Source organism: Salvia hispanica, chromosome 2 (genome assembly GCF_023119035.1).
Source record: "Salvia hispanica cultivar TCC Black 2014 chromosome 2, UniMelb_Shisp_WGS_1.0, whole genome shotgun sequence".
Lineage (NCBI taxonomy): Eukaryota > Viridiplantae > Streptophyta > Magnoliopsida > Lamiales > Lamiaceae > Salvia > Salvia hispanica.
The window spans coordinates 9,642,849-9,666,581 of NC_062966.1; the positions used below are offsets into that span (position 1 = coordinate 9,642,849).

At 34.9% G+C, this 23,733-nt stretch overlaps 4 protein-coding genes across 5 annotated transcripts; 2 read left to right on the plus strand and 2 right to left on the minus strand.

The window, feature by feature from the left end:
• The first annotated feature begins 5,114 nt into the window (after positions 1 to 5,114).
• Positions 5,115 to 8,171, plus strand: LOC125203487 (trafficking protein particle complex subunit 6B). The gene is made up of 4 exons (XM_048101839.1): positions 5,115 to 5,407; positions 6,932 to 7,049; positions 7,129 to 7,357; positions 7,870 to 8,171. The coding sequence occupies exons 1-4, from the start codon at positions 5,256 to 5,258 to the stop codon at positions 7,896 to 7,898; spliced, it is 528 nt and encodes a 175-aa protein (XP_047957796.1). The 5' UTR covers positions 5,115 to 5,255; the 3' UTR covers positions 7,899 to 8,171.
• A 438-nt stretch (positions 8,172 to 8,609) lies between these two features.
• LOC125203699 (aspartic proteinase 36-like) lies at positions 8,610 to 12,950 on the minus strand. Of its 2 annotated transcripts, none has more exons than XM_048102110.1 (12): positions 12,594 to 12,950; positions 12,395 to 12,515; positions 11,228 to 11,655; positions 10,973 to 11,129; positions 10,810 to 10,892; positions 10,625 to 10,721; positions 10,411 to 10,483; positions 10,132 to 10,338; positions 9,923 to 10,047; positions 9,648 to 9,749; positions 9,486 to 9,583; positions 8,610 to 9,091 (listed from the first exon to the last, which is right to left on the minus strand). In XM_048102110.1, the coding sequence occupies exons 1-12, from the start codon at positions 12,845 to 12,847 to the stop codon at positions 8,911 to 8,913; spliced, it is 1,926 nt and encodes a 641-aa protein (XP_047958067.1). In that variant the 5' UTR covers positions 12,848 to 12,950; the 3' UTR covers positions 8,610 to 8,910. The 2 variants fall into 2 exon arrangements, with proteins under 2 accessions (XP_047958067.1, XP_047958066.1); XM_048102109.1 differs by having other exon boundaries at positions 9,923 to 10,053; positions 12,594 to 12,949.
• Positions 12,951 to 15,627: 2,677 nt separating this feature from the next.
• LOC125203525 (zeta-carotene desaturase, chloroplastic/chromoplastic) lies at positions 15,628 to 19,694 on the minus strand. The gene is made up of 14 exons (XM_048101891.1): positions 19,367 to 19,694; positions 19,098 to 19,222; positions 18,840 to 18,974; positions 18,606 to 18,678; positions 18,405 to 18,478; positions 18,049 to 18,153; positions 17,511 to 17,755; positions 17,331 to 17,418; positions 17,177 to 17,219; positions 16,935 to 17,091; positions 16,708 to 16,836; positions 16,556 to 16,628; positions 16,078 to 16,242; positions 15,628 to 15,880 (listed from the first exon to the last, which is right to left on the minus strand). The coding sequence occupies exons 1-14, from the start codon at positions 19,515 to 19,517 to the stop codon at positions 15,746 to 15,748; spliced, it is 1,698 nt and encodes a 565-aa protein (XP_047957848.1). The 5' UTR covers positions 19,518 to 19,694; the 3' UTR covers positions 15,628 to 15,745.
• A 2,851-nt stretch (positions 19,695 to 22,545) lies between these two features.
• On the plus strand, positions 22,546 to 23,687 carry LOC125205174 (late embryogenesis abundant protein 47-like). Its single transcript, XM_048103996.1, has 3 exons — positions 22,546 to 22,718; positions 22,842 to 23,117; positions 23,200 to 23,687. The coding sequence occupies exons 1-3, from the start codon at positions 22,575 to 22,577 to the stop codon at positions 23,386 to 23,388; spliced, it is 609 nt and encodes a 202-aa protein (XP_047959953.1). The 5' UTR covers positions 22,546 to 22,574; the 3' UTR covers positions 23,389 to 23,687.
• The last annotated feature ends 46 nt before the right edge of the window (positions 23,688 to 23,733 follow it).

The following is a 23,733-nucleotide window of genomic DNA, read 5'->3' on the forward strand; positions in this document are numbered from 1 at the left end:
TTTTTTTTTTTCTTTTTTTTTTCATTTCTAGGACTTGTATTTTTAATTTTTCTAGGTTCTGTAATTTTTATTTCTAGGATTTGTAATTTTTAATTTCTAGGGTTTGTAATTTTTTGTTTCGACTGAACAATGAATTTTTCGTGTTTTAATTGTTCAACGTTTTGTATGTCACGTGTAAAATAGGTGGTAAATTGTTAATAGTGCAATTTAATAGTTGTGGCCTGGAGAAGGCCTGCAGGGTTAGAGGAGTTGTGGCCTGGGACTGAAATATAGATGAATGATGACGTGGATGAGACTTGGGGCCTGAATTTGGGCCGAGGTTGTAGATGCCCTAAGACCATGCTTATAGGTGACTTGTGGTCAACCGCCACATCACCACAAATAAAATAAAAAAAAAATTCAAAGTTGAAGCCCCTCTCTCTCCAAAACCATGGTCTCACCCAACCTCCAACCATCGGTCTCCACTCCTTTTAATTTCATCAGCCAATGAGATTATGCCAAATCTCATTGGTTGATATAATATTTTTTCTAAAATTAATATATCTTTAATATATTATATTAAAAAAATTATATAATTTATACCAAAATTCATCATTTTTCATCTTCTATAAATAGAGATCACATTTGCTATAGTTTTGCATATAAAAAAATATCATCTTTTCTCCTAATATAATCCTTCTTGTTTGATACAATTTCATATTTTTCAGTTTCCTTTGTTGCTTAGATTTTCAAAATAAATATATTCTATGATCTCCAAAATTTCAATCATTCCCAAGATTTCAATTATTGTAATTAATATTTTTTATTTACTTATTTTTATAATTTTTAGTTTGTCATATATTGTGTTTTTCTTTTTTTACTGTGCAAAAAATAAATATTTTATGTAATAATATTATTATTAAAAAATAATATAAACATAAATATATAATGATGTGGTTAGGTGGTCATTGATAAACCATAAAAAATGGTGTGGTTGAGTTGGATGAATATTGTTGATGTTTAAGATGATGTGGATGAGATAGAAATTAATTGAATATTAAAAAAGTGAATGGTTGGTTTGGGTTGGATGTTTGTTGATAAACATGGTCTAATATAATTATGTGTTATTTGAAATTATTTTGTGGAATATGATATGTGATTGGTGCAATAGATATGTCAGTGGTGTAATTGATATATGTTTTATATGGCATTAGAATTACTTGAATCATGGGATTAAAGAGGATCTGTGACGATCTTGCCCTGGATCTGAAATCACAATGGATATATTGGGACCTTCGGGGGTCCCGGGTCAAATCATATTGGGACCTTCAGGTCAATCACAATGGGACCTTCAGGTCAAATCATATTGGCATATTGGAAATCTCAAACAGATACCAGACTTGATTTGTCACATGATAATAAACTGGACAGAGATGCACATGCATATGGATATGAATATGTTTGATATTTATTACTCATGATTACATGTGTTGGTTAAAGGATATGTTTGATATTAGTTGTGAAAAATTAAAGGTAAGGTTTATGTACACTGAATTGTGGCTGTATAAACCACTAAATATTGTTCAGTAGTATTTTATAATTGTAAAAGTTTATGTTAGAGGAGTCACACCTCATTTCGCTAAATCGTGCCTGATGCTCGTATTACCGATATGGGTGCTTATTTAGTTATATTTGTTTGATTGAATTGAAAATGTACCCGATTATGGATTTGTCTCGGCCATGAAATTGAAACCGGACCGATGGGGTGATCAATTAGTCCATTAGATAACTTGAACCGAATTAAAAAGTGAAATTAACATGGTTCAAATTTATTGTCGTTGATAACAGTTCTGTGACATCCCTATTCGAAACATGCATCAATTTGCATATTGATATATATTCATTTATTATTATATATTTATAATGTTATTTACACAATTACATATGTATGTGCATGGGAGTGTCTAGTGCATGAAAAATATATATTTTGATAGTGATCCTAAATGAGATATAAATAATAGTAGTAGCATACTTTAAAAAAAATATATGTGTACTTAGCATTACGTGGTCACTATTTCATTGTGCCACCAATAATATGTGACAAATGTCAATTAGGAAAATTAGGTCACTATTTCATTGTGCCACCAATAATATGTGACAAATGTCAATTAGGAAAATTAAGTAACATGCATATATGCCCTGTATTTAAATAATTTTATGATGTATAGTAAGCAATAGCTTTATACTCTCTCCATCCCACAAAAGATGTCACACTTCCCTTTTTAGTTTGTCCCACAAAAGATGTCACGTTTTCCTTTTTAGAAAAAATTCTCTCTCACATGAATATAAAAATTATATTTTCTCTCTCCATTTAACACACAAAACAAAATCTTCTAAAATCTCGTGTCATTCCACAAATGTAACATCTTTTGTAGGACGGAGGGAGTATTTAATATGGATAGGGAGCCGCTCAAATATTCATAGATATATATTTTACATAAAGTCAGGAAGAAATAAAAGGAAAAAAAGTTTCCACCCCTCCAGCTATACAAAGTTGTAGATAAAGAAGGGAATGAGTCTTTGAGTACTTATTGTACTCAGGTGTGGATAATATCACACTTTTAATTTTACATATTTTATGTGGTTGATTACTGTGTTAAATTGGAGTAAATATTTTAGTTATATGATGTGAGCTTGAAATAATTATGTGTTAGTATTTGATATTGATGGTGTAATATGATATGGATATGTGATTTGTGCAATGGATGTCTTTGTTTTTAGTATTGGAGTTAATTGATGGAACATATGAATATGTGATTGGTGCAATTGATATATTTTATATGGTATTAGAATTACTTGAATCATTGGATTAAAGAGGATATGTGACAGTCTTACCTTGGGTCTGATGTCAATGATAATGGAAATAGACCTACGGGTCATATACAATGATAATGGACCCACGGGTCAAAGAAAATATGTAAAAAGGAGCATTCGTGGAAAGGTCAAATCAAAGAGGGACCTTCGTGGAAAGGCCAAAATGCAAAGAGGAGCCTTCGAGAAGGTCAAATCAAAGAGGGACTTTCGCGGAAAGGTCAAATAATTAAAAGGGACTTTCGGGTCGTATACAATGGAAATCCCGGATAGATACCAGGCTTGATTTGTCACAGAATAATAAACTGAACAAAATGGCATGGAGGAGTGATCAATTGCTAACTAATTAGCAATCTCAAACTAAGACTAAATCTTAACCATTAGATTAGAAGATCAAGTGGTTGAAATAATGCCACATGAATTATATTTTTAATTAAGAAAATTAATAAATAAAATTAGAGGGTATTAATGTCAATTCTCTCTCATTAAAATCATCTTAAAACTTTAAATTTACGTAACTCTCTCGATTTAAATTATTTTTTCGCAAAAAATAATCAAATTAAAGATAATTTTATAAGGATTCCAACGAGATCTCAATTGCATGTTCCGACGACGTTCGGATGATGAAATTTTTATTTTAGTTTTCGTAAATGTTGATAACCAGATTTTATCAACAAATACATCGAAAAATCTCAATAAAACCATGTAAAAACCTCAATAAAACCATGTAAAAATCTCAATAAATATGCGTTGATATTTTATTGTACTATTGTTGATATTCTTATGTCATACTGTTGATATTTGTAATACACTGCTGATATAAAAAAACATTCATGAAAATTATCATATGATTACATAATGACGATATTACCCTTTTGTTGATACTCTGTCTACTATTTATTGAGATTCGTAAGATTTAATTTCATCCACTCATTTTAAAATCTAAGGGTGGAGATTTGGTCTTGATTTTGGATTAGGGTGCTGTAAGCATTGGAATATGACCCAATTGGCATGTGCATATGTATATGAATTTGTTTTTAATATTTGTTGGGTATTGCTACATATATTGGTTAAATAATATGTTTGATTTTTGGGTCGTGGAATTAAAGGTAAGATTTATATACACTGAGTTGTGGCTCATATAAACTACTCCCTCCGTCCCGCTTAAGATGATACGTTTTCCTTTTTAGTTTGTCCCAACTAATATGACACATTTCCTTTTTTGGTAACTTTCTCTCTCCAATTAATACACTCAACCACTTTTTCTCACTCCTATTAAAATATTCATCTTTCTTTATCTCTCTACTTTAATACTTACACCCACCTTCTCTCTCCAATTAAACACTTTAACCAATAACTCCTAAAATGTCGTGCCGGCTAAGCAATGTGTCATCTTAGCCGGGACGGAGGGAGTAATATTTTTCAGGAATAAGATATCAGTGAAATTATTCGTTGACGTGGGTCGTAGAAACTGCACGTGTTAGCAGGTTTGGCGGCTGTCGCATTTTTGCAACCTTCTCCTCCTCATCATTTTTGCATATAGATAAATATATAGTATAAAGAGTGGTGAGAGAGTCTCACTACTGTTTAGAATGTTTTGTAATACGTACTTGATAAATGTTGGTTTTTGAAATTTTATAATATGTGTGTTTTTGTACTTAATGTGTGGATTATTTCTTTTAAAATTTTATATTTATTTATAGTAAGTGCATAAGTCATAAGAGTTGGGATATGACAAGTTCCACATTAAAACTAGCCACTTTCTCTCTCCTAAAAAACGTCTCAAAACTTTTAATTCAACTCTTTAATTTAAATTGTTTTTCAAAAAAAAAAATACTCATACATACTATAGAATAATGGTAAATTTTACAAGGTATCCACAGACTGCTAATTGCATATGTTAAAACCAATAAATTTGATAATATTTTGTATTTGTTCATACATTTTCGAACAGCAGTCAACTTTATATTAATTGATACTGCTATGTCTTTTCCTAGAAATTGGTATATAATTAAACCAAGGGGTAGTATGATCGATGTATTCACAGACGTCCTAATTACACACAGAATTTGCAATGCAAAAAATGTTTGCAAAGCTAAACAAAAAAGTTCTCTCTAACATCTGTATTTGTTAACACGCAATTGACTATTTTCCGAAAATATATAAACATGATATAAACATTATTAACTTTTTTAATCTCAACATGTGAAATTAAAATATTACTACTATTAGTTTAATTTGATAGTACTACTACAAAGAAAAAACGAATAAAAAAGGATTTCCTCAGAAAAATATTGCACCAAAATCAGGGTTCCAAAATCAGAAAATCAGATCACATTTGAAAATCGAAATCTAAGCTCGATTGTTTTCGATCTATCAACACACAGAGACGCAAAGGAGAGAATATGGTGAGAGAAGTATCGGAAAGCTGTGTGGAGAGTTTGCTGGCGGAGATAGTGATGTCGTATTGCTCAGGCTTCTACGCCAACAAGCCCGAACTCGCAGCGCGGAGGATCGAAGCCATTGGCTTTCAGGTCGGTCACCAATTAAGTGAAAGGTCAGTTGATATCTTCAAGGAAATGTGATGAATTGATGTCCTAAATAGGGAATTTTCAAGGATTGTGAATTTTCAGAATTTTGAGAAGTCACCCTATTTTCGAGGGGTTTGTGCAACCTGGGTGTCGATTTCGACTTGCATTCGCGCAAGAATTCTTGAAAACTTAAATCATGAGAATGATTTTAAGCTAATATAGTTTATTATCGTTTTCGTTGAGCTTATTTCGTATACCGAAAGTGTTGGTTATAGAGCGTGAGGTGATCGTTTCAATAAGTCTATTTGCTTGAAGCAATATTCGATCACAACTTTAATACGAGCGCCTAACATCCTTCAGTGATACTACTAGTTTCATTCATATGCAGCATTAGTCCCTCTTGATAATGCCTCCCTTAGCTCCCTAGTAAGATATGACCCTAATGTATGATTCAATGTGGTCATTTATGTAAAATTTGCTTGGATAATTTTTTAATTTGAAATAGTTCGTTATCGAATGGGATCTAATCAAGTTTTCTATAGAGTAGTTCAGGTAAACCAGATTTAAAAAGGCGCCTTCGACTCTTGGTAAATTTGACTTTCTGCAATTGGTAGATAAAGATCCTATGCAGGGCATGGCCATACATATAATGGAAATATGGAATATATTCGTATATCATGGCCTCGGCCCTGGATTAAGTTTCAAATTCAGAGCTCATATATCTGTAGCCAATCTTTACAGTATGTTCACCTATAAATAGAGAGTGAATATTCTATGAGACTAAACATGTATCATGTGGCTTGTTCTCAGCCACCTGAGAATTCTGGACACATTGCTTGTTGAATAAGGTTTTGTTGTGACAATATGGTCCAGATTAGTTCTAAGACTTGAGTACCATCTTAACTTCATGTATGATATATCGTCCTTGTACATTGATGTTAATTAGTGCCCAACAGAAATTATATCTCATATAGTAATGCATAATTACTAACTATGTTTGAATGTCATTGTCTCATACAAGATGAATACCAAACACAGATTCTAATAAGGGAAGGATGTGCAATTGACAGACTGAAGTGGGATTCTGATTTCATGGCTAATTCATTATAAACCAAAAGATGTATAGGGGTGGAGCAAATTGTTTTTGAGACATACAACTATTCTGCATCATCTGAACATTGCAATAGGATTGATATTTAACTGTAATAAATGCATGATATATTGATACTTGATAGAAAATGTTGGATGCTTAACAGATTTAGGGGGGAAGACTCAAATTAGCATTTTTCCTGCGGCATATCAGTTTTCTTATCTGTCATGCATCTGACTACTTTAGTGTATGATAATTTTTCACTTCACACGCTGAGTTAAGATCATTATTTATCTTAACTCGGTTCGCATTTCTGTCGACTAGTCATTTCCGTGTTATGGTTTTTCTTTCTTTTGGGTTCAGCACAACAAAGTCCCTTTTGAGCGAGAACTTTCTTATCCAAATACAGAATGTTTTGATTTACATATTTTCATCCTCAGCCTTTCAATTTCGCACTTAGGTACACAATGGATCGACCAAGGTTCACCGATAACCTGGAGGCCATCAAATTTATCTGTAAGGACTTTTGGTCCGAACTCTTCAAGAAACAGATAGATAACTTAAAGACAAATCATAGAGTAAGTACCAGAATTTGAACACAGCTTCATATTACCCTAATGCAAAAATTGGTGACATAAACCCTAATTTTTCTCTCAGGGTACTTTTGTATTGCAAGATAATCGATTTCGATGGCTAGCACATATGTCTATTGACCCATCAGTTCAAGCATCTGGCAATATTCAAGATCCTTCAGCAATGGCGGAAAACAAATCAGCTCAGGCTACTGGAATGCACCTATACTTTCCTTGTGGAATTATAAGAGGAACACTTTCAAACTTGGGAATAGAATGTGCAGTTTCTGCAGATATATCCAACCTCCCAGCATGTGAGCTTAATACCTTAATTACATTAATAGTTTTAGCTATATATAGAGGGAGAATTTAATTGTTACATGGATGCTTGTGCTTAAATGATGAAGTTGTGCCATTTATTACCTTTACTTATCAAAAACATTTGTGCACTATATTCCAAAAAACTCCTGAAGGTTTAGTGTTTCACACTTCCTGGACATGATGCACATTGTCAAGCCCTCACCCTGTGATGCACTCTGCCAGGCCTTCCTCTAGCCCCCTATAATCCTCCAGTCGTTGTGTTGGTCTATCTGATGTTCAATCCATCTTGCCCTCTGTTGTCTTATCTTCTTTTCTTTTGTGTTTCTTTGAAGAATCACGCAATAACTGGTTATAACACCTGACCTCCCAGACTACTGTTGCACAATGCCTTTATATGTTGCATTTTGCTCTTTGGGGAAAGTTTTTCTGTATTGCATGAAGCCAAACATAGTCACACTTGACATTTCTGTGATTTTCTAAAATTGTATGCTTTCTCTTCATGCAGGTTCTTTCGTTATCCGAATCAAAGCCTGATAGTCCATCATAAAGGGCCGGAGATGCTGGTTGATTCTGTGTTAAAACTTTTTTTTTTCATTCTTACAGTTGGAGATCATAATCTCTAGTATACCACCTACCGCATGACTAAGTTGTCGTATTTACTCGATTGATTTAGAAAACTGGTTATTTCAATCTGCTGTGCTTTTATTACCAGACTTTTGGTTTTGTAAAGTCTACAGCTGTGAAATTTTGCACAGATGCGTACGGATCTTTGAAACTTCCATGTTAATAATAACTTTTTTTCCTGCTTTTTTTGGGCAATGGACCAGGCCTGCTCTTATGTCCTAACATATTCGATTAATGGAATTGGAAGAAATTATAATTCTAATAGATAACTTATGGAGTACTATCTCTTTCTCTATTCATTCCGGATTCTCTTGTTCATCTTGCTTGATTAATCTTAACAAATATAACGAGTTGGGGAGCTTTGGAATTTGATTATTCTGAAAAAGGAATTTACCATGACGCAGTATTACTTTGATCGGTATGTTGGGGACCGGTTACGCTCATTTATGAAATACAAGTATTGCTCAGTGTGTGTGTGTGTTGGGCTAGTGTTTATTTACCAATAAAAAAATTAACCATGTAAATTTAAGTCTACTAAGGGAAACATTCAAGTGCGGAAGAGGATGAAGAATCAGAAGGGGCAGTTCCATATAAAAGAACTCAACAGTTAATCAAATGACATGCCATCGGAAATGTTTTTCAACATTACTTATTCATAGATGCTGTGGTCCTGTATAAAAATGTTCCTGTCACTAAACATTCTAAATTTATAAAAACAAGAATTCACCGTAATGGCAGTGGTTTCTGTGATGAAATTCTGCTATACACAGACATGGACACATCGCAAGGGTGTTGCTGCCTTCAATTTCTAAGCTACAATTTCACCTTATAATGAATCCCATTGCTACAGAGCAAAACGAATCAGAGGTACTGGAGTACTAGTCAGTAGCACAAGCTGAGTATCAAACCAAAATTCACTTCTCTAGTTCTGCAAAGGCTGGAGTTCCTGCTCTGCTACAACCGAATCAACCGGTTTGTACGGGACTTCAGCCTGGCTCTGCTTCCTCCTCCAGATAAACCATCCCCCAGATGCCACTAGTCCAATTACAACCACTACAGAAAATGCTATGACCAAAGCCAAGTAATGCTGTTTCCACCATGTCCTAGACAAATGCAATCATGCTCATATTTAATAACAAAACTTTGATTATAAGATTCTGATAGTCTTACATGATGAAAACAAGTATGGCAAAATGAATGATACCACTTAGTATTATTAATACATAGTCCTAAATATATTATTGTTCCACAAAATAATAAAAACTTAAAAATTTTTGAAATACACGCAATAAGAAAAACTTGAAAGCGCATATATGAGTGAATGTAATCATATTTCAGTACATAGATAGGAAAATACTATCATCCACTAAAGACAAGAAAACCTTCCTTGGCAATTTATAGGAAAAAAAATTGCTGGAGCCTAAATTTTCCTTAGCAAAAAAGGAATTGTTATGCCTAGCATCAAATGAAAAACAATAAAAGAACATTTTAATTTACCTCTCAGGTGGTGGCTCCATGCTCCATCCAGACAATTTGTAGCTTCCAAAACTATCAGGGAGATGCAACTCATTTCCACTCAACCTAGATAAAATTTTCTAACAAAAGATAAAAAGATGTTAATCTAAACGGACCTTGTAACCAAAATGATGAAAATCTTACCATAGCGGTACTATTGGAGATATAATCATCAGATTGTGCTGGATAAATAGCCCATTTTAACAGTGTCTCATTCACCCCAGCAGTGTAGTTCGTCAACTGAACCTGTTATTGCACACATCTCAAAGGTAAGTCACAATGTGAATGTCGCTGGGTTAAAATGCAAAGAATATTGTAGTGCAACAAAAGTCCAATTTTAAAAAGAAAACAGAAAATCAAACTCAGTAACTGTACTCCGTATTAAATTCCAAACATATCAGCAATTTGTATTGATCTACCTGAGAGGGCTTAACGTCTAAATCCTTTCCAATTGACTGAACAAGTTCCGGGATGTGAGGCTTCAGCTCCGTGTAGTTGATGGTCAACAACATAGAGAATTTTATAAAGCCAATTTTAACATCTCCTGCACCTTAAGGATACCAAATGTAAAAGTTATTAAACCATTCTAGTTTGGCTCACACAACGCAAAAATAGTAACATATTAAACCTGGAGTTTGGGGTTGAGGCGGTCCAGATGGGGCAAGTTTAGGAGCCATGCCCGTGGTTGAGTTCACCCCATCCGTGTCGGAAGGAAGAGGTGGTGAGGCAGGCGATAAGTGAAGTCTCTCCCATAACTCGGAGCAATTGGTTTTCCAGAAACCAACCTTTTCATGCTCACGGTCATATGTTACAAGTGTGTTTCGGACAATTATACCTGCCATAAGAAGAGATAAGATATCCATCCTTCAACTTTCAAATTTTGACCAAAAGATAAACCAGACAGTACCTCCCAAAAGAGTGGTTGACTCCTTTCCATTCTGGAAGATCCCAAGACAGTATGCACCATGGACCTTCGAGTGCTGTATTTCACAAGAACAAGAATCAGTGACCATAAAATCTGACTCTACTTAAATGCTAAGCACAGCGAATATATTATGTTATTGATTGTGCATCACAGTACTAAAAAGGATATGGGGATAACATGAAGAAAATGACTTTACCCTGAACAGATAATTTTCGGGGGCCAACAACAGCTTTTGTCCATTACCAAATACCATTTCAGCGGATGGAAAAGCTTTTGAAAGTTGTGCAGCATCACTGGAGCAATATTGACATTTAACATCACAAATATAAGTAACAGGAAACTTATACTATATAGCCAATTCCACAACAAAAATCATATTACCTTCCAGCGCCTGAGAAGCAGATATCATTATAGTTAGGGTCAGGCCCTTGTATTCTTTTGAGGGATTGGGTTTCCTTCAAAATCTACATGCAAAAATGGGAGATTAGCTAAGACATGTCTCTTAGGACTTCTAAAAGCAGTATAATCCACAAATGAATATTACAGCTGCTTTAAAGGCCTCAAATGCAGCTTGTGGAAGATAAGCATAGGTTGTGCCACTATCCAGAACAGTTCCATGTTTGCCATCAAAAACCTTGGGATTTAGGGGCAGCTTTTTCCCAGCAACACGAATCTCATTCAGCTCTATATTGTAATATGGACTGTTGCCATCCCGAAACTAGAGTAAATGTGTGAGATCTATCAAGTGTACTTGTTAGGATAGAGCCTAACACTCAGTTGTAAGTCTTCCGAAGCGTACCTGCGAACAGGGTCGGAATTTGAAAAAACCATCTCCTTAGGGGAGGAAATTCCTCCAAGAACCATTGAACCACCACCCACATCCATTCCACCATAGCATAACGAGAATGAATCACTGATTACACCTTTCTCAACAAGCTGATCCACGATACTAAGATCTCCACGACCTAAACCCATTATCCCATCAGCATGTTGGCTGTAAAGATCCCCTGTTTCCATATTCTCACATCCAAAAGTAGCTCGTTGCGGTTGTAGATCACTTAGATTGCCAAATGATATTATGTCTACTCCCAAGACCCCACTGCTCGAACTCATTTCAGCATATTGTCTTTCATAAATACATTGTTCTCTATCAGTATCGCAAGTGCAATCAATGTTGCACTTTAGAGGTTCATATGTGATTGACGATTCCGGTTGGAACTTCGGATCCTATTAAAAGAAAGAGAATCTCAATAAAATTGGGTGAAAGAATACGAAAGGTGTAATGTAGATTACTTGTTCATAAGAAAGTGATATAAGTACTGTAAACAGAAAAGACAGAGTCACCCATAATAGTATGGATTATACCTAAAGCACTACTGAATCATTAAGTAAGAAAAAAGAAGGTAGTCCTTACCCAAAATTAAAAGAGAGGAAAATAGTGTACACCAAACTGAAAATACACATGATAAAGTGCACTGATTTCACACAAACAGACCTATATGCTCCTCAATCTAGTGAAGCTATGATTTTCTCCCCCCTTTCTCTTTCAAGTCGGCTACACCTTAGAGTATATACCACATAGTAAGAGCTACTCATCCGCTCCCTCTGTCCATTTTGTGTTAATTGATGGGAGCATAATTCAATTCATCAGGTTGATCTCAATGGATACGATATTAACAAATCAATGTTGGCCTTTAAATATTTGAATCGATGCATAGTACAGGGAAAAACAGAATACCGCAACAGTATTATTCTCACCCTTACTCTGCAAGTTGACACACATTAATTACCAGCTATAACGACCACCTAAAGTTTTGATTGGTATAAATTAAGGTAATTACCAGATTTATTTCCCACAATACAATAAAACGATTAAAATTCGAAAGTAAATAAGAGAGCGCTGCAATCGAGGAAATTTTCAATCGCAAAACAAAGAAGAAAAGAAAGGAATTAGAGAGAAGAGAACCTGATGCTTTCCACACTGTTCACAAGTGGAGCAAGGAACATAAGTAACAGTACTGCCAGTATCAACTATGAGGGCGAAACGCTGCGGCGGAGTCCCGATCCAGAGGCGAGTGGTGTAATAGCTGCATCAGAGATATCCGAGATCGGATCTGGCATGGCAAGAGAAAATGTGAAATTGAAAGAGAGAAGAAGACGCAAACCCGTTAAGGAGGAGATCGTCATGGAGAGGCATGCGAGCATTGGGGATGGTGCTTGCGTGGAGATGGCGTCGGGTGAAAAAGTGATCCTTGAGGGCGTGCTGCTTGAAAAAGAGGGGCAGGATCATGGCGTTGCCTGTGGTACTGGTGTTATTGAGAAACGTAAGCGAATGGTAATCCGGAGAATTGGATCGAAATACAGCGGCGGAGACGGCGGTGGTGAAGAAGAGGATGGCGAGAGTCAGTACCCAAGCCATTATGTGAGGCTGGGGCGGGGCCACCGTCGATCGGAGAGAGGGGAAGATTCAGGTGAAGTTAAAATGGAAGAGATTTTGTGGAGTTATTTTCTTTTCAAGCTCACTTTTATTATATGTGTGCTCGAATTATAATAAAGACTTTTATACGGAGTAGTAGTATTTTTTCATTTAAATGATGCATATATGTACCATGTGGAATTTAAACATTATCTTTATTTACTCAACAATGACATACTAAAATTTGAAAACTACCCCACATATTTTCTACAATCATCTACAATCATAAAATCAAATCTATAATATGGATCTTAAATGTGTCCATTATCAATCATCTTCACCAACGTTATTTCTTTGCTTGTTTGACATCGATGATATTCATTTTCAATCTCGATTTCTTTACTTTTCGATGTATTCACTGACCAATGTCGAATTCTTCACATTGATATTCAAAATAAATCTCCAATTCTCGATCTTCATCAAATCGCAATTTGATGGACGTGGGTATCCACAGATACCCAATCCAAAAATTTCGGGTATCTGATCCCGAATTTTTCAAAATCTAGTACCCGATATCCGATTCCGATTTTGATTTCGGGTACCTGGATACCCGACTCGAGTATCCAGTTCGAAATAATCGGGCATCCAGTCCCAATTTCAATTTCGATTTTGACTTTTTTTTTAAATATTAACTATAAACTTTTAAAAATACAAACAAGTAGTTCGCATTAATACAAACTTGAAGTAATATTTAAGAGAAAATAACTACAAACTTTTAAAAATTCAAAATTCATAAGTTACCAATCACAATTATCCTAATATTTAATTACTTAAATTTTTAAAAATTAGAATTAATACATTATTTTAAAACCCTATGACTATGAGCATATAGAAATTAGAATATAAAGCGGACAGTTGGGTACTTGGGATTGTAAATAAGTAAGAATATCATCAGTCAATATTACCTACGAAAATTAGGATAAATACATTATTCATTGGTTTTTTAAAAATATTGGGTAATTCGGGTAACCCGATATCCAAAAATCCAAAATTCTGAATACTCGATCCCGATCTAAAACTCGATTTTTTGGATTTCGGGTATCCAATTATCCGACTTTTTCGGATTTTAATATCGGATATCCAATACTCGATATCCTTTTGTCAGGCCTAGACATGGGTTATAATTTATTACTTTGTTTTTTATTAATATGTATTTAATACGATTTTTATTAACACTAAAATAAAAAATAAAATTGTAAATTAATATGTATCATTTCCATGATTAGCTTCAAAATAATGCAGCACAAATCTCATATACTTTCCCGTTCATAGATTTTAAAGGTTGTTTTGATTAATTAAAAAAAATAGTATTAAACTAAGAAAGTAAATAAATAAAGAGAAGATCAAATAAGCAAGGAAATCCTATGTTTCTGATTTCTTAACTCTCCTGCATTTCTAATTAGTTAGTACAATGTTTATCTGTCTCAAACAATACTAGGACGATCACAAATATAATCATAAACCTCATTTTAAGTTCATTTATATTAGGGCTGAAAATTTCAACACGACACGATAACGATAGTCCAACACAAGCATGCACAAAAAGTGTTTGGATCAATTCTTATTGGGTTGATGTCCTTATAGGGTTGATCAGTGAAAAACATGATAATTTCAGGTTGATTTGGGTTGGATTGATAAACCCTTGTGGGAATTATGTTCAAAATAAAATATGTCCAATATAAAATAAACTTGATAAACCCTAGTGGAGAATTATGTCTACTTTAGTTTTCTTGAATCCCTGTCTTGCTTTGCATTCTTGATCTCAGAGCTCCCACATGATTTGTGAATGTATTGAAGAATAAAAATATGGTGTTGAATGTTGATCCTTGAAATCTGGGCCATAAATTCTTATAATTTATACTCCTCGTAACATGGAAGGTAATTTTTAGATCGCTTCAGTTCATACAAGCATGATGAATTGATGTGTTGAGCTTTCGTCATTTAACAGTTTAGCCTAGTGATACGAGTCTAGATTACGACTAAAAAGAAAACTCTCGGGCCTAGAGCAAAAGAACCTACGAATACCACTTTGTTGCGACTGCACTTTGCATAGGAGAGTTTGAAAAAACGTGACTAATATGAGATTAAAGAAGATGGAATAGAAAGAGGATGAAGATGATGCCACATGCTGCAACCTAACTTAAATCCTTAGCTCGGAGATATAGATGATGCAATGAGATAACTCAATTCGAAAGGATTGAGTGGGAGTTAAACAACAATACCATAATATCATAAGTAATAGTAAATTCTCACATCATCAGTTGTTCTAACACTGGAAGCTATTAAAAGAGTTATATGGTGCCATGCATGAAGACATGCATCGCAAAGAGTCTAGATTTAGCATTTCTCAACACCTCCTCGGACATGTATCAATTAGGTCAATTTAAGATCATTTATTTTTGTGTATGTGTATGAAATAAAACAATTTCAAAATAACCTTCCATATTATAACTAAATCAATCTATGACCTAATTGATATCTAAAAATAATCTTCCTATGTATTAGAATTTGGTATTTTTTTTAACAATATCCTATATTTATAAATTTCTTCACAATTTATACATCTACTGATCTACATTTAACAAGTTATATATATGTGGACCTCAATCCTACTCCTTTTTCTCTATTTCTTTTATAATTAAGTAAGCAAAATTAGTTGGGGTTACTTACACTCTATTGTTGAAAATAATTTTCGGAAAACACAAATTGGAAAGCGTTAAAAGTAATAAAGAAGAAGTATATATTGAGGTAGGAACCTTGGATTCTTCAACCCAATGCCATAAAAATAAATAAAAATCATTCAACTCTGGTCTATTAGCAAAATGGTATTTATGGGGGAGTTCAGACAAGTGTTAGCTCCTCCGATGTGACTGCAAGAGCATTCCGTAGCGCCACCAGCTCTTCTCCTGCGTCGCATATGTAGGCCGACGCTTGTCTACCCGACAGGGTCGCTCCTTCCATGCTATCGATGTAATCCTGTTACACAATATCAGATCCATCAAAGTTATGATTGTAAACAAGCCAAACTACTCCCATCTCAACTAGGTGAAAACCTTAAGCTCAACACTAGCTAGCTCGTGAGCAGCCTCGTTAAGTGAACTAGGTACAATATGCCAAATTTATCAAACAGTAGCATGAACGCAAAACCGATCTGTAAAATGGAAGAGGCTAACCTGTTTAGTGTAGGAGCCAGCCAGGAAGAAGTTCTTGATTGGTGTCTTCTGGTCTGGTCGAAATGGATCCTTACCTGGCCCTTCTCGATACAACGACTGTGCAATTTTTACAACAGACGACCAGGTAACCTCCAGACCTTGTGAAGAAGGGAAGAGCTCCAAAACCTGATGTCGACAAATCATTATCAGCAGGGGCAACATGATAACAAATATTGGTCATGGCTTACCAAAATAACTCAAATTAAAGCTTTAGGAAACAATTCTGATATGTCATAAAGCATAAAAGACACTCTAGAGGTTAAAAATCTAAAAATAAGTATAATCAGAGTTTGGAGAGGTCACTTTAGTTGCCAGTTGAAAAATCATAAACCAGTTGCTAAAAACATAGCGCTTTATCCTCGCAATAGTCAACAGTTTCATCTACTAGACTAGTAGTGTTTCTCTAAAGAGCCAAGCAGTGGAATTAAGGCAAGCCTACCTGCTTTGATACTCTCCGTATGATTTCCTCATTCGGTAGACGCATGTAAGGGTCCCCAGGAGTAAGTACACATCTATTAACAGACAACATAGTGAGCCAATGCAGAAACCATACAGAAAAGACACAACTCGAGGTAAGTAGCATTCTCTTACTGAAGCAAGGAGCCTTGGCCCTCGAGGTAATAATTCTCTGGTGATGAGAGGGCAAGGTCTGCAAAACATGAGAAATCTGCATCCGGAGTGTAAAGTAGGTTGTCCAGGCCTGCAGCTTGCCTCAATTGCCTGACCATCTAAGAGTTAATAGTTTGACAGAAAAACAGAAGCTATTTGAGGAAATGAAACTATGACTGTCGTAAAATTAGATGCAAGACAACGCTCACCTTGCACGTTCTAAGTCCCTTAGCTCTGTAACCCAACCATTATATCGCAGTTGCACTGTAACAACGGGTACTCCCACCAATTTATAAATATTGTCAAAGAATTTCGAGTCCCTCCAACTTTGGGGAAGTAATCTTTTAATTCCGGGGACATCACAAGCTGCAAGCACAAAAGCTTCCTCAGTTTATCCAGCAAGAAGAAAAAAAGAGAAAAGAGAAACGATGGCATGTTCATGATCACTGACCTGCTACATAAACATCAGCTTTTATGATTTGCTTTTGAGTAGCCTGAATTACGAAAGACAAGCTGATTAGAAATCAAGCCGGGCGAGCACTATAAACTCACACCAACAGGTTAGGACAGGGTGAAAAATAAATTGTCTGAATAGATGTGTGAACCTTGGACATGGCTAGCCCCTTTACATATACACTTCCATCAGCAGCTTTATCGTATAGGATTTCTCTGCATCCCCACCTCATATGGAACCTAAGATGGGAAACAATAAAAAGAAATTAATCTGTCAACCAACCCAAGAACTGTAGGTACATATATAACAACCAGTATGTATTTGTGGTCACCTGCCACCCTTTGCCAAGATATAGTCTTTGATAGGACCACTCAAATAAACATCTGGAGAACCTTTAAGCATGCGAAGTAGGGAGGCCTCGGTTTTAGTAGCAAAAAGTGAAAATATAGTGAGCATACAGCGTGCACTAATATTATCACAGTCGATGAATCCCAGGGCATAAGCAACAGGATCCCACATCTTCTGGATGCTCTTGCGAGTACCCCCTTTAGACATGAACCAGTCCGAGAAGCTAATCTGTTGTAGTATAAAACAAAGCAATTACTAAAAGCCAATATACCAATGAGAGGATAAATTACATATAACTACATAAAATTATAAAACAAAGTATACATAACCCTTTCAGATTCTGCTTCGCTGACCCGGAGTGAAATAGGCTTATATCACAAAATGAATAATTATTCTACTCTCGTGGTTCATATTTTATTCCATCTAAAAACCATAATCTTGTGCTCCTACTCTTGACATACAACTTTCTCACAAACTTCACAGATAAAATAGGAAAGAGGCTAAGGAGAGAGAACACGAACATTATCCAGATCCCGTATGTCCCGCATAGCTCCATCTGGATCAACAAGAGCCCTTACAACTGGACTAAGGGCAAGTGCCAGTGCGTTTCTTGCTTTATCATAAGGCTGCACATAACAGGGGAAACACATTATTCTTTAACTGCAAAGACAACAACATCCAGAAACCATAGCTTTTTCCTTAAACTGCCTACTGTCAGTATAAATATAGCTTAAATCTGAAAGCTCTGTTCACCAAGACAAGTAATCGTGATCAGAGCTAAAAACAACATAGTTGAGATACCACTATGCCACATAATGCTAAACTATAATATTGTTCCTTCAGTGAAACAGACAGAGATGCAGCAAGCACTGGGTACCTCGAGCTGATTGGTCGTCAAGAATGCGCTAATTCCATGAAGTGGCGCTCCAATTGGTAAGCGGAAATCAAGTTCTGCAATTGGAGATGCAATGAAATCAAACATGTGGTGTTTTATATGATTGCACAACCCTCCAATTGCAAGTGTGTTTTTGCTCAAAATATGAACTGACTGCTTATTTATTAATTGCATTCATCATACCGCCAATTTCACCGCCTTTGTTGACAAAAGTGTGAGTATGATCCTTCACAAGCAGATTTTTCTCACCTCCAACCTGTGAAAATGTTGGTAACAAATAATCAGACCATCACATAAAACATGATTGTCTATTCCCTAACCTATTTCTGATCTCAGGAAGGTTCACTTCAGATGCAGTTATGCAACCTATATCTAATCAAACTCGTTCCGCAAGAAAATCGAGAAAGTTGGTTTTACCTTTTTCAATAAACGAAACAGATTGTTGTAGCATCCAAAGAAAACGTGCAGTCCCATTTCAATATGATTACCCTTTTTGTCAACATAAGAACCAACTTTTCCACCAATGAAAGACCTCGAGTCATATATATCCACCTGCATTTGTATCCATAGCTCATAAAATGATACACACAGCTATATTCCATTAAAACAGAATTACGTATCTGCCTACCAACTAAATACTCCCATGTTGATTATCAACGCAACAAGTTAATTTACCTCATGGCCTTGGTCCAAAAGCTCCACTGCAGTCGACATGCCAGCAAGCCCAGCTCCGATAATCGCCACTTTTAGCTTCGGGCCGCGGTAATGCTCAGGTTCTGGTGGAAATAAACCTTTTGGAGCTACAAGGCAAAGAATCAAAATGAGAGTAACATCATCAAAAAACTACGAGAAAAACTAGAATCAAGCAACAAAAATTCAACTTGATAAAACCTCCGAAATTCGAAACCAATTCTGAAAGCGATCAGCAGCTCAATTTCACCTACCATTAGTTCTCATGTCGGAGACATTGGAGTCCAAATCAGAGCGGATTGTGACCCTGCGGACTCTATTGAGCTGTTTAGCAGATGATCCGATACGGAAACCGGAGCGGTTCCCATTTGCCGGAAGGCAAAGAGAAGCGGAAGAAGCAGCCATGCACCACACCAACTTCTTCTTCTGCTGCTGCGGATTGAATTAGTATTCACAAATAGGAGTAGAGAATTGATATAGAATGGAAGGAGGAGTGATGAATGGTTATTTGTAGGTGGAATCCGAAGAGACGAAGATGCTGATGGTGAAATTTGTCTGTATTCAAGGCCGAATTGTTAGAGCTCTGTTATTTGCTGTTGCGTTGTGTATGAGTATCTGTGTATTTATTTTTCATTTTTCTTGGTGGAACTGATTTTTTTGTCTGTTTTCTGCACCGCCGTGACTTTTTCCGTTTATTTGGGAAGGACAATTTAACGGTCAACTGCGATGCATAATAGCTCACCCTCCCCTAGAGCAGTTTATGATCCTTCCCAAGGTTTATAATTAATTGATATACTACAAATCACATTTACAATTTTCTTTTACAAATTTGAAAATTGTGCCTTGTAAATATGGAGTATAATTTTGTTTTAAAATGAATTAAATATTATATTGAATTTGTGAGTATTTTTATATATAATTTTCAATATCTCAACATTTTATAGCACTAATTAAAATTTCCTTCTCTCATGAATTCTAAAATGCGTTTCTGTTCTTTAATTTTTAATATAAAATAGTAATACTACTGAATATTTACAAAATAGGAGTAATAAATTTTCTCAAAATCCAACATCTTAATAAATTCTCAAATTTGAAAAAATCATTCGAATTTTAAATGGATCATGCATGTTGACACAAGTATACTATATAGTACTATGTATCTTCATCTACTATAAGTTTTAGTGATGGATAATGTGGATTTGAATGTAAAATTAGTGAGATAAAAGAGAGATGGCTAGAGATTTTAAAAAAAATAATTGAATTATTAGTGGAAATAGGCAAGAGAGAAAAAATAAGACTAATTTTCATAAAAAGAATAGTGTAATAAATTCTTTATTAAGATAATCCTGTATGATAAATGAATTTCAATTTCTTAGTAGTCGTATTAGTTTTTTTAGATAAGTTCTGAACAATCATTAATTTGTTGCCCCTAAAAGTTACACCAAGCAATAAATTCACTCAGAGTAGTAAACTTATGATGTACTGTAATTGAGACTCTTTTTATATGTGAGCCCAAAAATTTACTCCAGAGTCTCATTTTTAAGTGGCGCGAATTTTAAGAAATGTTAAGAAAAGTGGGTGAAAGAAAGTTAGTGGAATAGGGGTCCCACTTTTATATATTAGTTTTAAATGATATGTGAATAGAATGAGTTAGTGGAATGTGTGGTCTCTTTATCATTTATGGTAATTATGAACCGAGACTCTTATTCGTGGACGGACCAAAATGAAAAAATAAGACTTTTATTTGTGGACGGAGGGAGTATTTGATTAGAAGGAGAAATAGAAATAGAAAGACGACATTTGCTAAAAAAAATAAATTTCTAGGGAGTATTCTATTTCTAGGGTTTGGTGTAAACATTATAGGCTTCCCATACTATGTTTGATTTATTTAAACTTAAAAACTTAGTATATGCTGTAATCAAACTCAGCCAGTCAGCTAAATTTGTCATCTGTAATCGAATTAGGATTCGCATACTTCCGCACCAAGGTTTAAATTAGAGTTTATGAGTGGAGTAGTATTTTGTTAAACGTTTGCTACTATTATTGTAGTATAATTTAATTTTCAACTAAACTTAATTAATATAATTAGAATTTTATAATTAGGACGAACAACCTTGCATCCAATTATCCAAGAGTGTATGCAATATGCAAATACATATGGACGCTAATACAACCTAATTACTAACAAAATTTATATTGTTAATTTGTAATAGTAAGTAAAATTATATAACGAAGAAGAATAAATTATGGAAGCAAAAAATTAAATAGTACTGTATTAAAATCCTGTAATAGTGGCTAATAAATTTTACGATAGTCGTTATTTGTATTTTAATAAAACCATATTAATCTATAATGAGTAAAGGAGTATGTAAATTGTTCGAATTTTATCTCTGTCTGCATAGTATAATTAATAGCGTAGCTACTAGTATAGAATTTTATTTGTTTGACCTTTTATTTAACATAATGATCCTGAGCCGTCAAAGATAGCCTAGTACCTATGCAGCTAATATATATCTACGGGTGAACCTTCGATTTTCAGTTTAATTTATTGTTCGAATCAAAATGAAAAATTAGATTTTTATGAAAATTAAAATCGAATTGAACTTATTCAAAAAATGAACTAAAATCAAAATCCAAACTATATTAAACCAATCCAATATAAAAAAATATATCATATCCAATTTCAAGAATAAAATTAATTCGAAATAACACAAATCATCCAATATTAATCAATATTATATCATATCCAATTTCAAGCATAAAAATAATACTCCTAGAGAAAGTATACAGTAGGTTTGTGCTGAATCACAAACAAGCTTAACAAAGTTCGCTACATGAATCTTCCAATTCTAGAGAAATGTTATGATTAGTTCTTAATAAATTATAATATCCACCATTAGACAATACTATTGTTTGTTTGGGAATGTCCACTATCCTCTAATCCACCACATGCACCAACAATGCAAAATTGCTGCACTTTCCGAAAGTAATGCGCCAATATAAACAGATAGTTAAAAAAATAGTTCCCACCTGAAAAAAAATTGTTTGGGAATATGATTTTTTTTTTAATTACTAAAATGTCTTGGTTTTTCAATAATTAGCCCGTTAATCTAAAGATAATCCATTACGAAAAAAGTGAATGTTTAATATGATTTTCACTATCGAGTGATTTCTTTCCAATTTCTATATTGAGAAATTCAGTGATAATTTACATGTACTATACATATATTCCTCCCAAGATTATTTATTTCCATTGAATTTTTGGGCCATACACTCTCTCCTTCATTTCCCACCAAAAAAAAAAACTAAAATGACTATTGATAGAACATATACATAGTTGGAGGTTTCCTCACCTCAAAAGACACCCTTATAACCAACTTGTACATGCAGCCATGCAAATTGTATATATATGTTGGTATCGAAAGAATCACATTCCAAAATTGAGGAAGAAAATTTGAAAAGATGAACCAAGAACAACCAAGCAAGCATGTTTCAGACACAATTAGGGAATTGAATGCTCAAGAAGCGGCCACCCATCCTCAAACCTCCTCTCCTAATGCTCATAGCAATGTCGTCGCTAGCCAGAAAGAACCTGTTGGCGTTCAGGTACTAATTATTTTTTTTGGTAAAGCAAGCAGACTAAGCCTGAAGCGTTCAGGTATTATTTACCAATTATGCCAATACTTTTGTTTTCAAAATTACTATAAGAATCCAAATTTGCTATTCAAGGGGATCAAGGAGATCGAATCAAGCCCACTAGGGTCACGGACAGAGCAACGAGGGGAAATCACCATCGGTGAAGCACTCGAGGCAACTGCTCTCACGGCCGGCCACCGCCCTGTTGACTACAGCGACGCTGCCGCCATACAGGCTGCTGAGGTCAGGGCCACCGGCCGTACCAATATAGTACCGGGTGGTGTCGCTGCGGCTGCTCAATCTGCTGCTACTCGCAATGCTCGGTTGCCTAACGATGAGGAGAAGACCAAGCTCGGAGAGATTCTTTTGGTCCCTCCTCTTTCACTCTCATCAAATCAAATAATACTTCTACAATGAAATAAAATTACATATAATAATGCATTGCATGCAGGATGCGAGTTCAAAGCTACCGTCGGACAAGCCGGTGACACGCAGAGATGCAGAGGGAGTGATCGGCGCTGAGCTGAGGAACGATCCTAACCTATGCACCCGCCCAGGTGGCGTAGCGGCCTCCATCGCCGCTGCGGCCAGGCTTAACCAGACAAATGCTTCCAATAATAATCAAAACAAAACCAACTAGTAAAACACAACTTCTAATTTAGCCATCATTTACAAATTGCAGGTGGCCTTAATATGAGACAAAGATCATAGTTGGTTTTCTTTCAAGGGATTGTGTATATATTTATTGTTATTATTTTTAGTTTCGCTTTATTTGATATATGTAGTGTATATACACGCCATCCTTGGCTTGTTCTTCTTCCTTTGTTCATCACTAGTGTTTTCAAGTTTGTATAATTCAACATTTTTCTATGTATTGACTAATTGTCATTGTACTTATTATGTATAGTTGAATAAGAAATTGTTTTTGTCTTCTGCTTAGTAGTACTGTTTATGAGCTTTTCAAATGAACACATGTTGACAAACC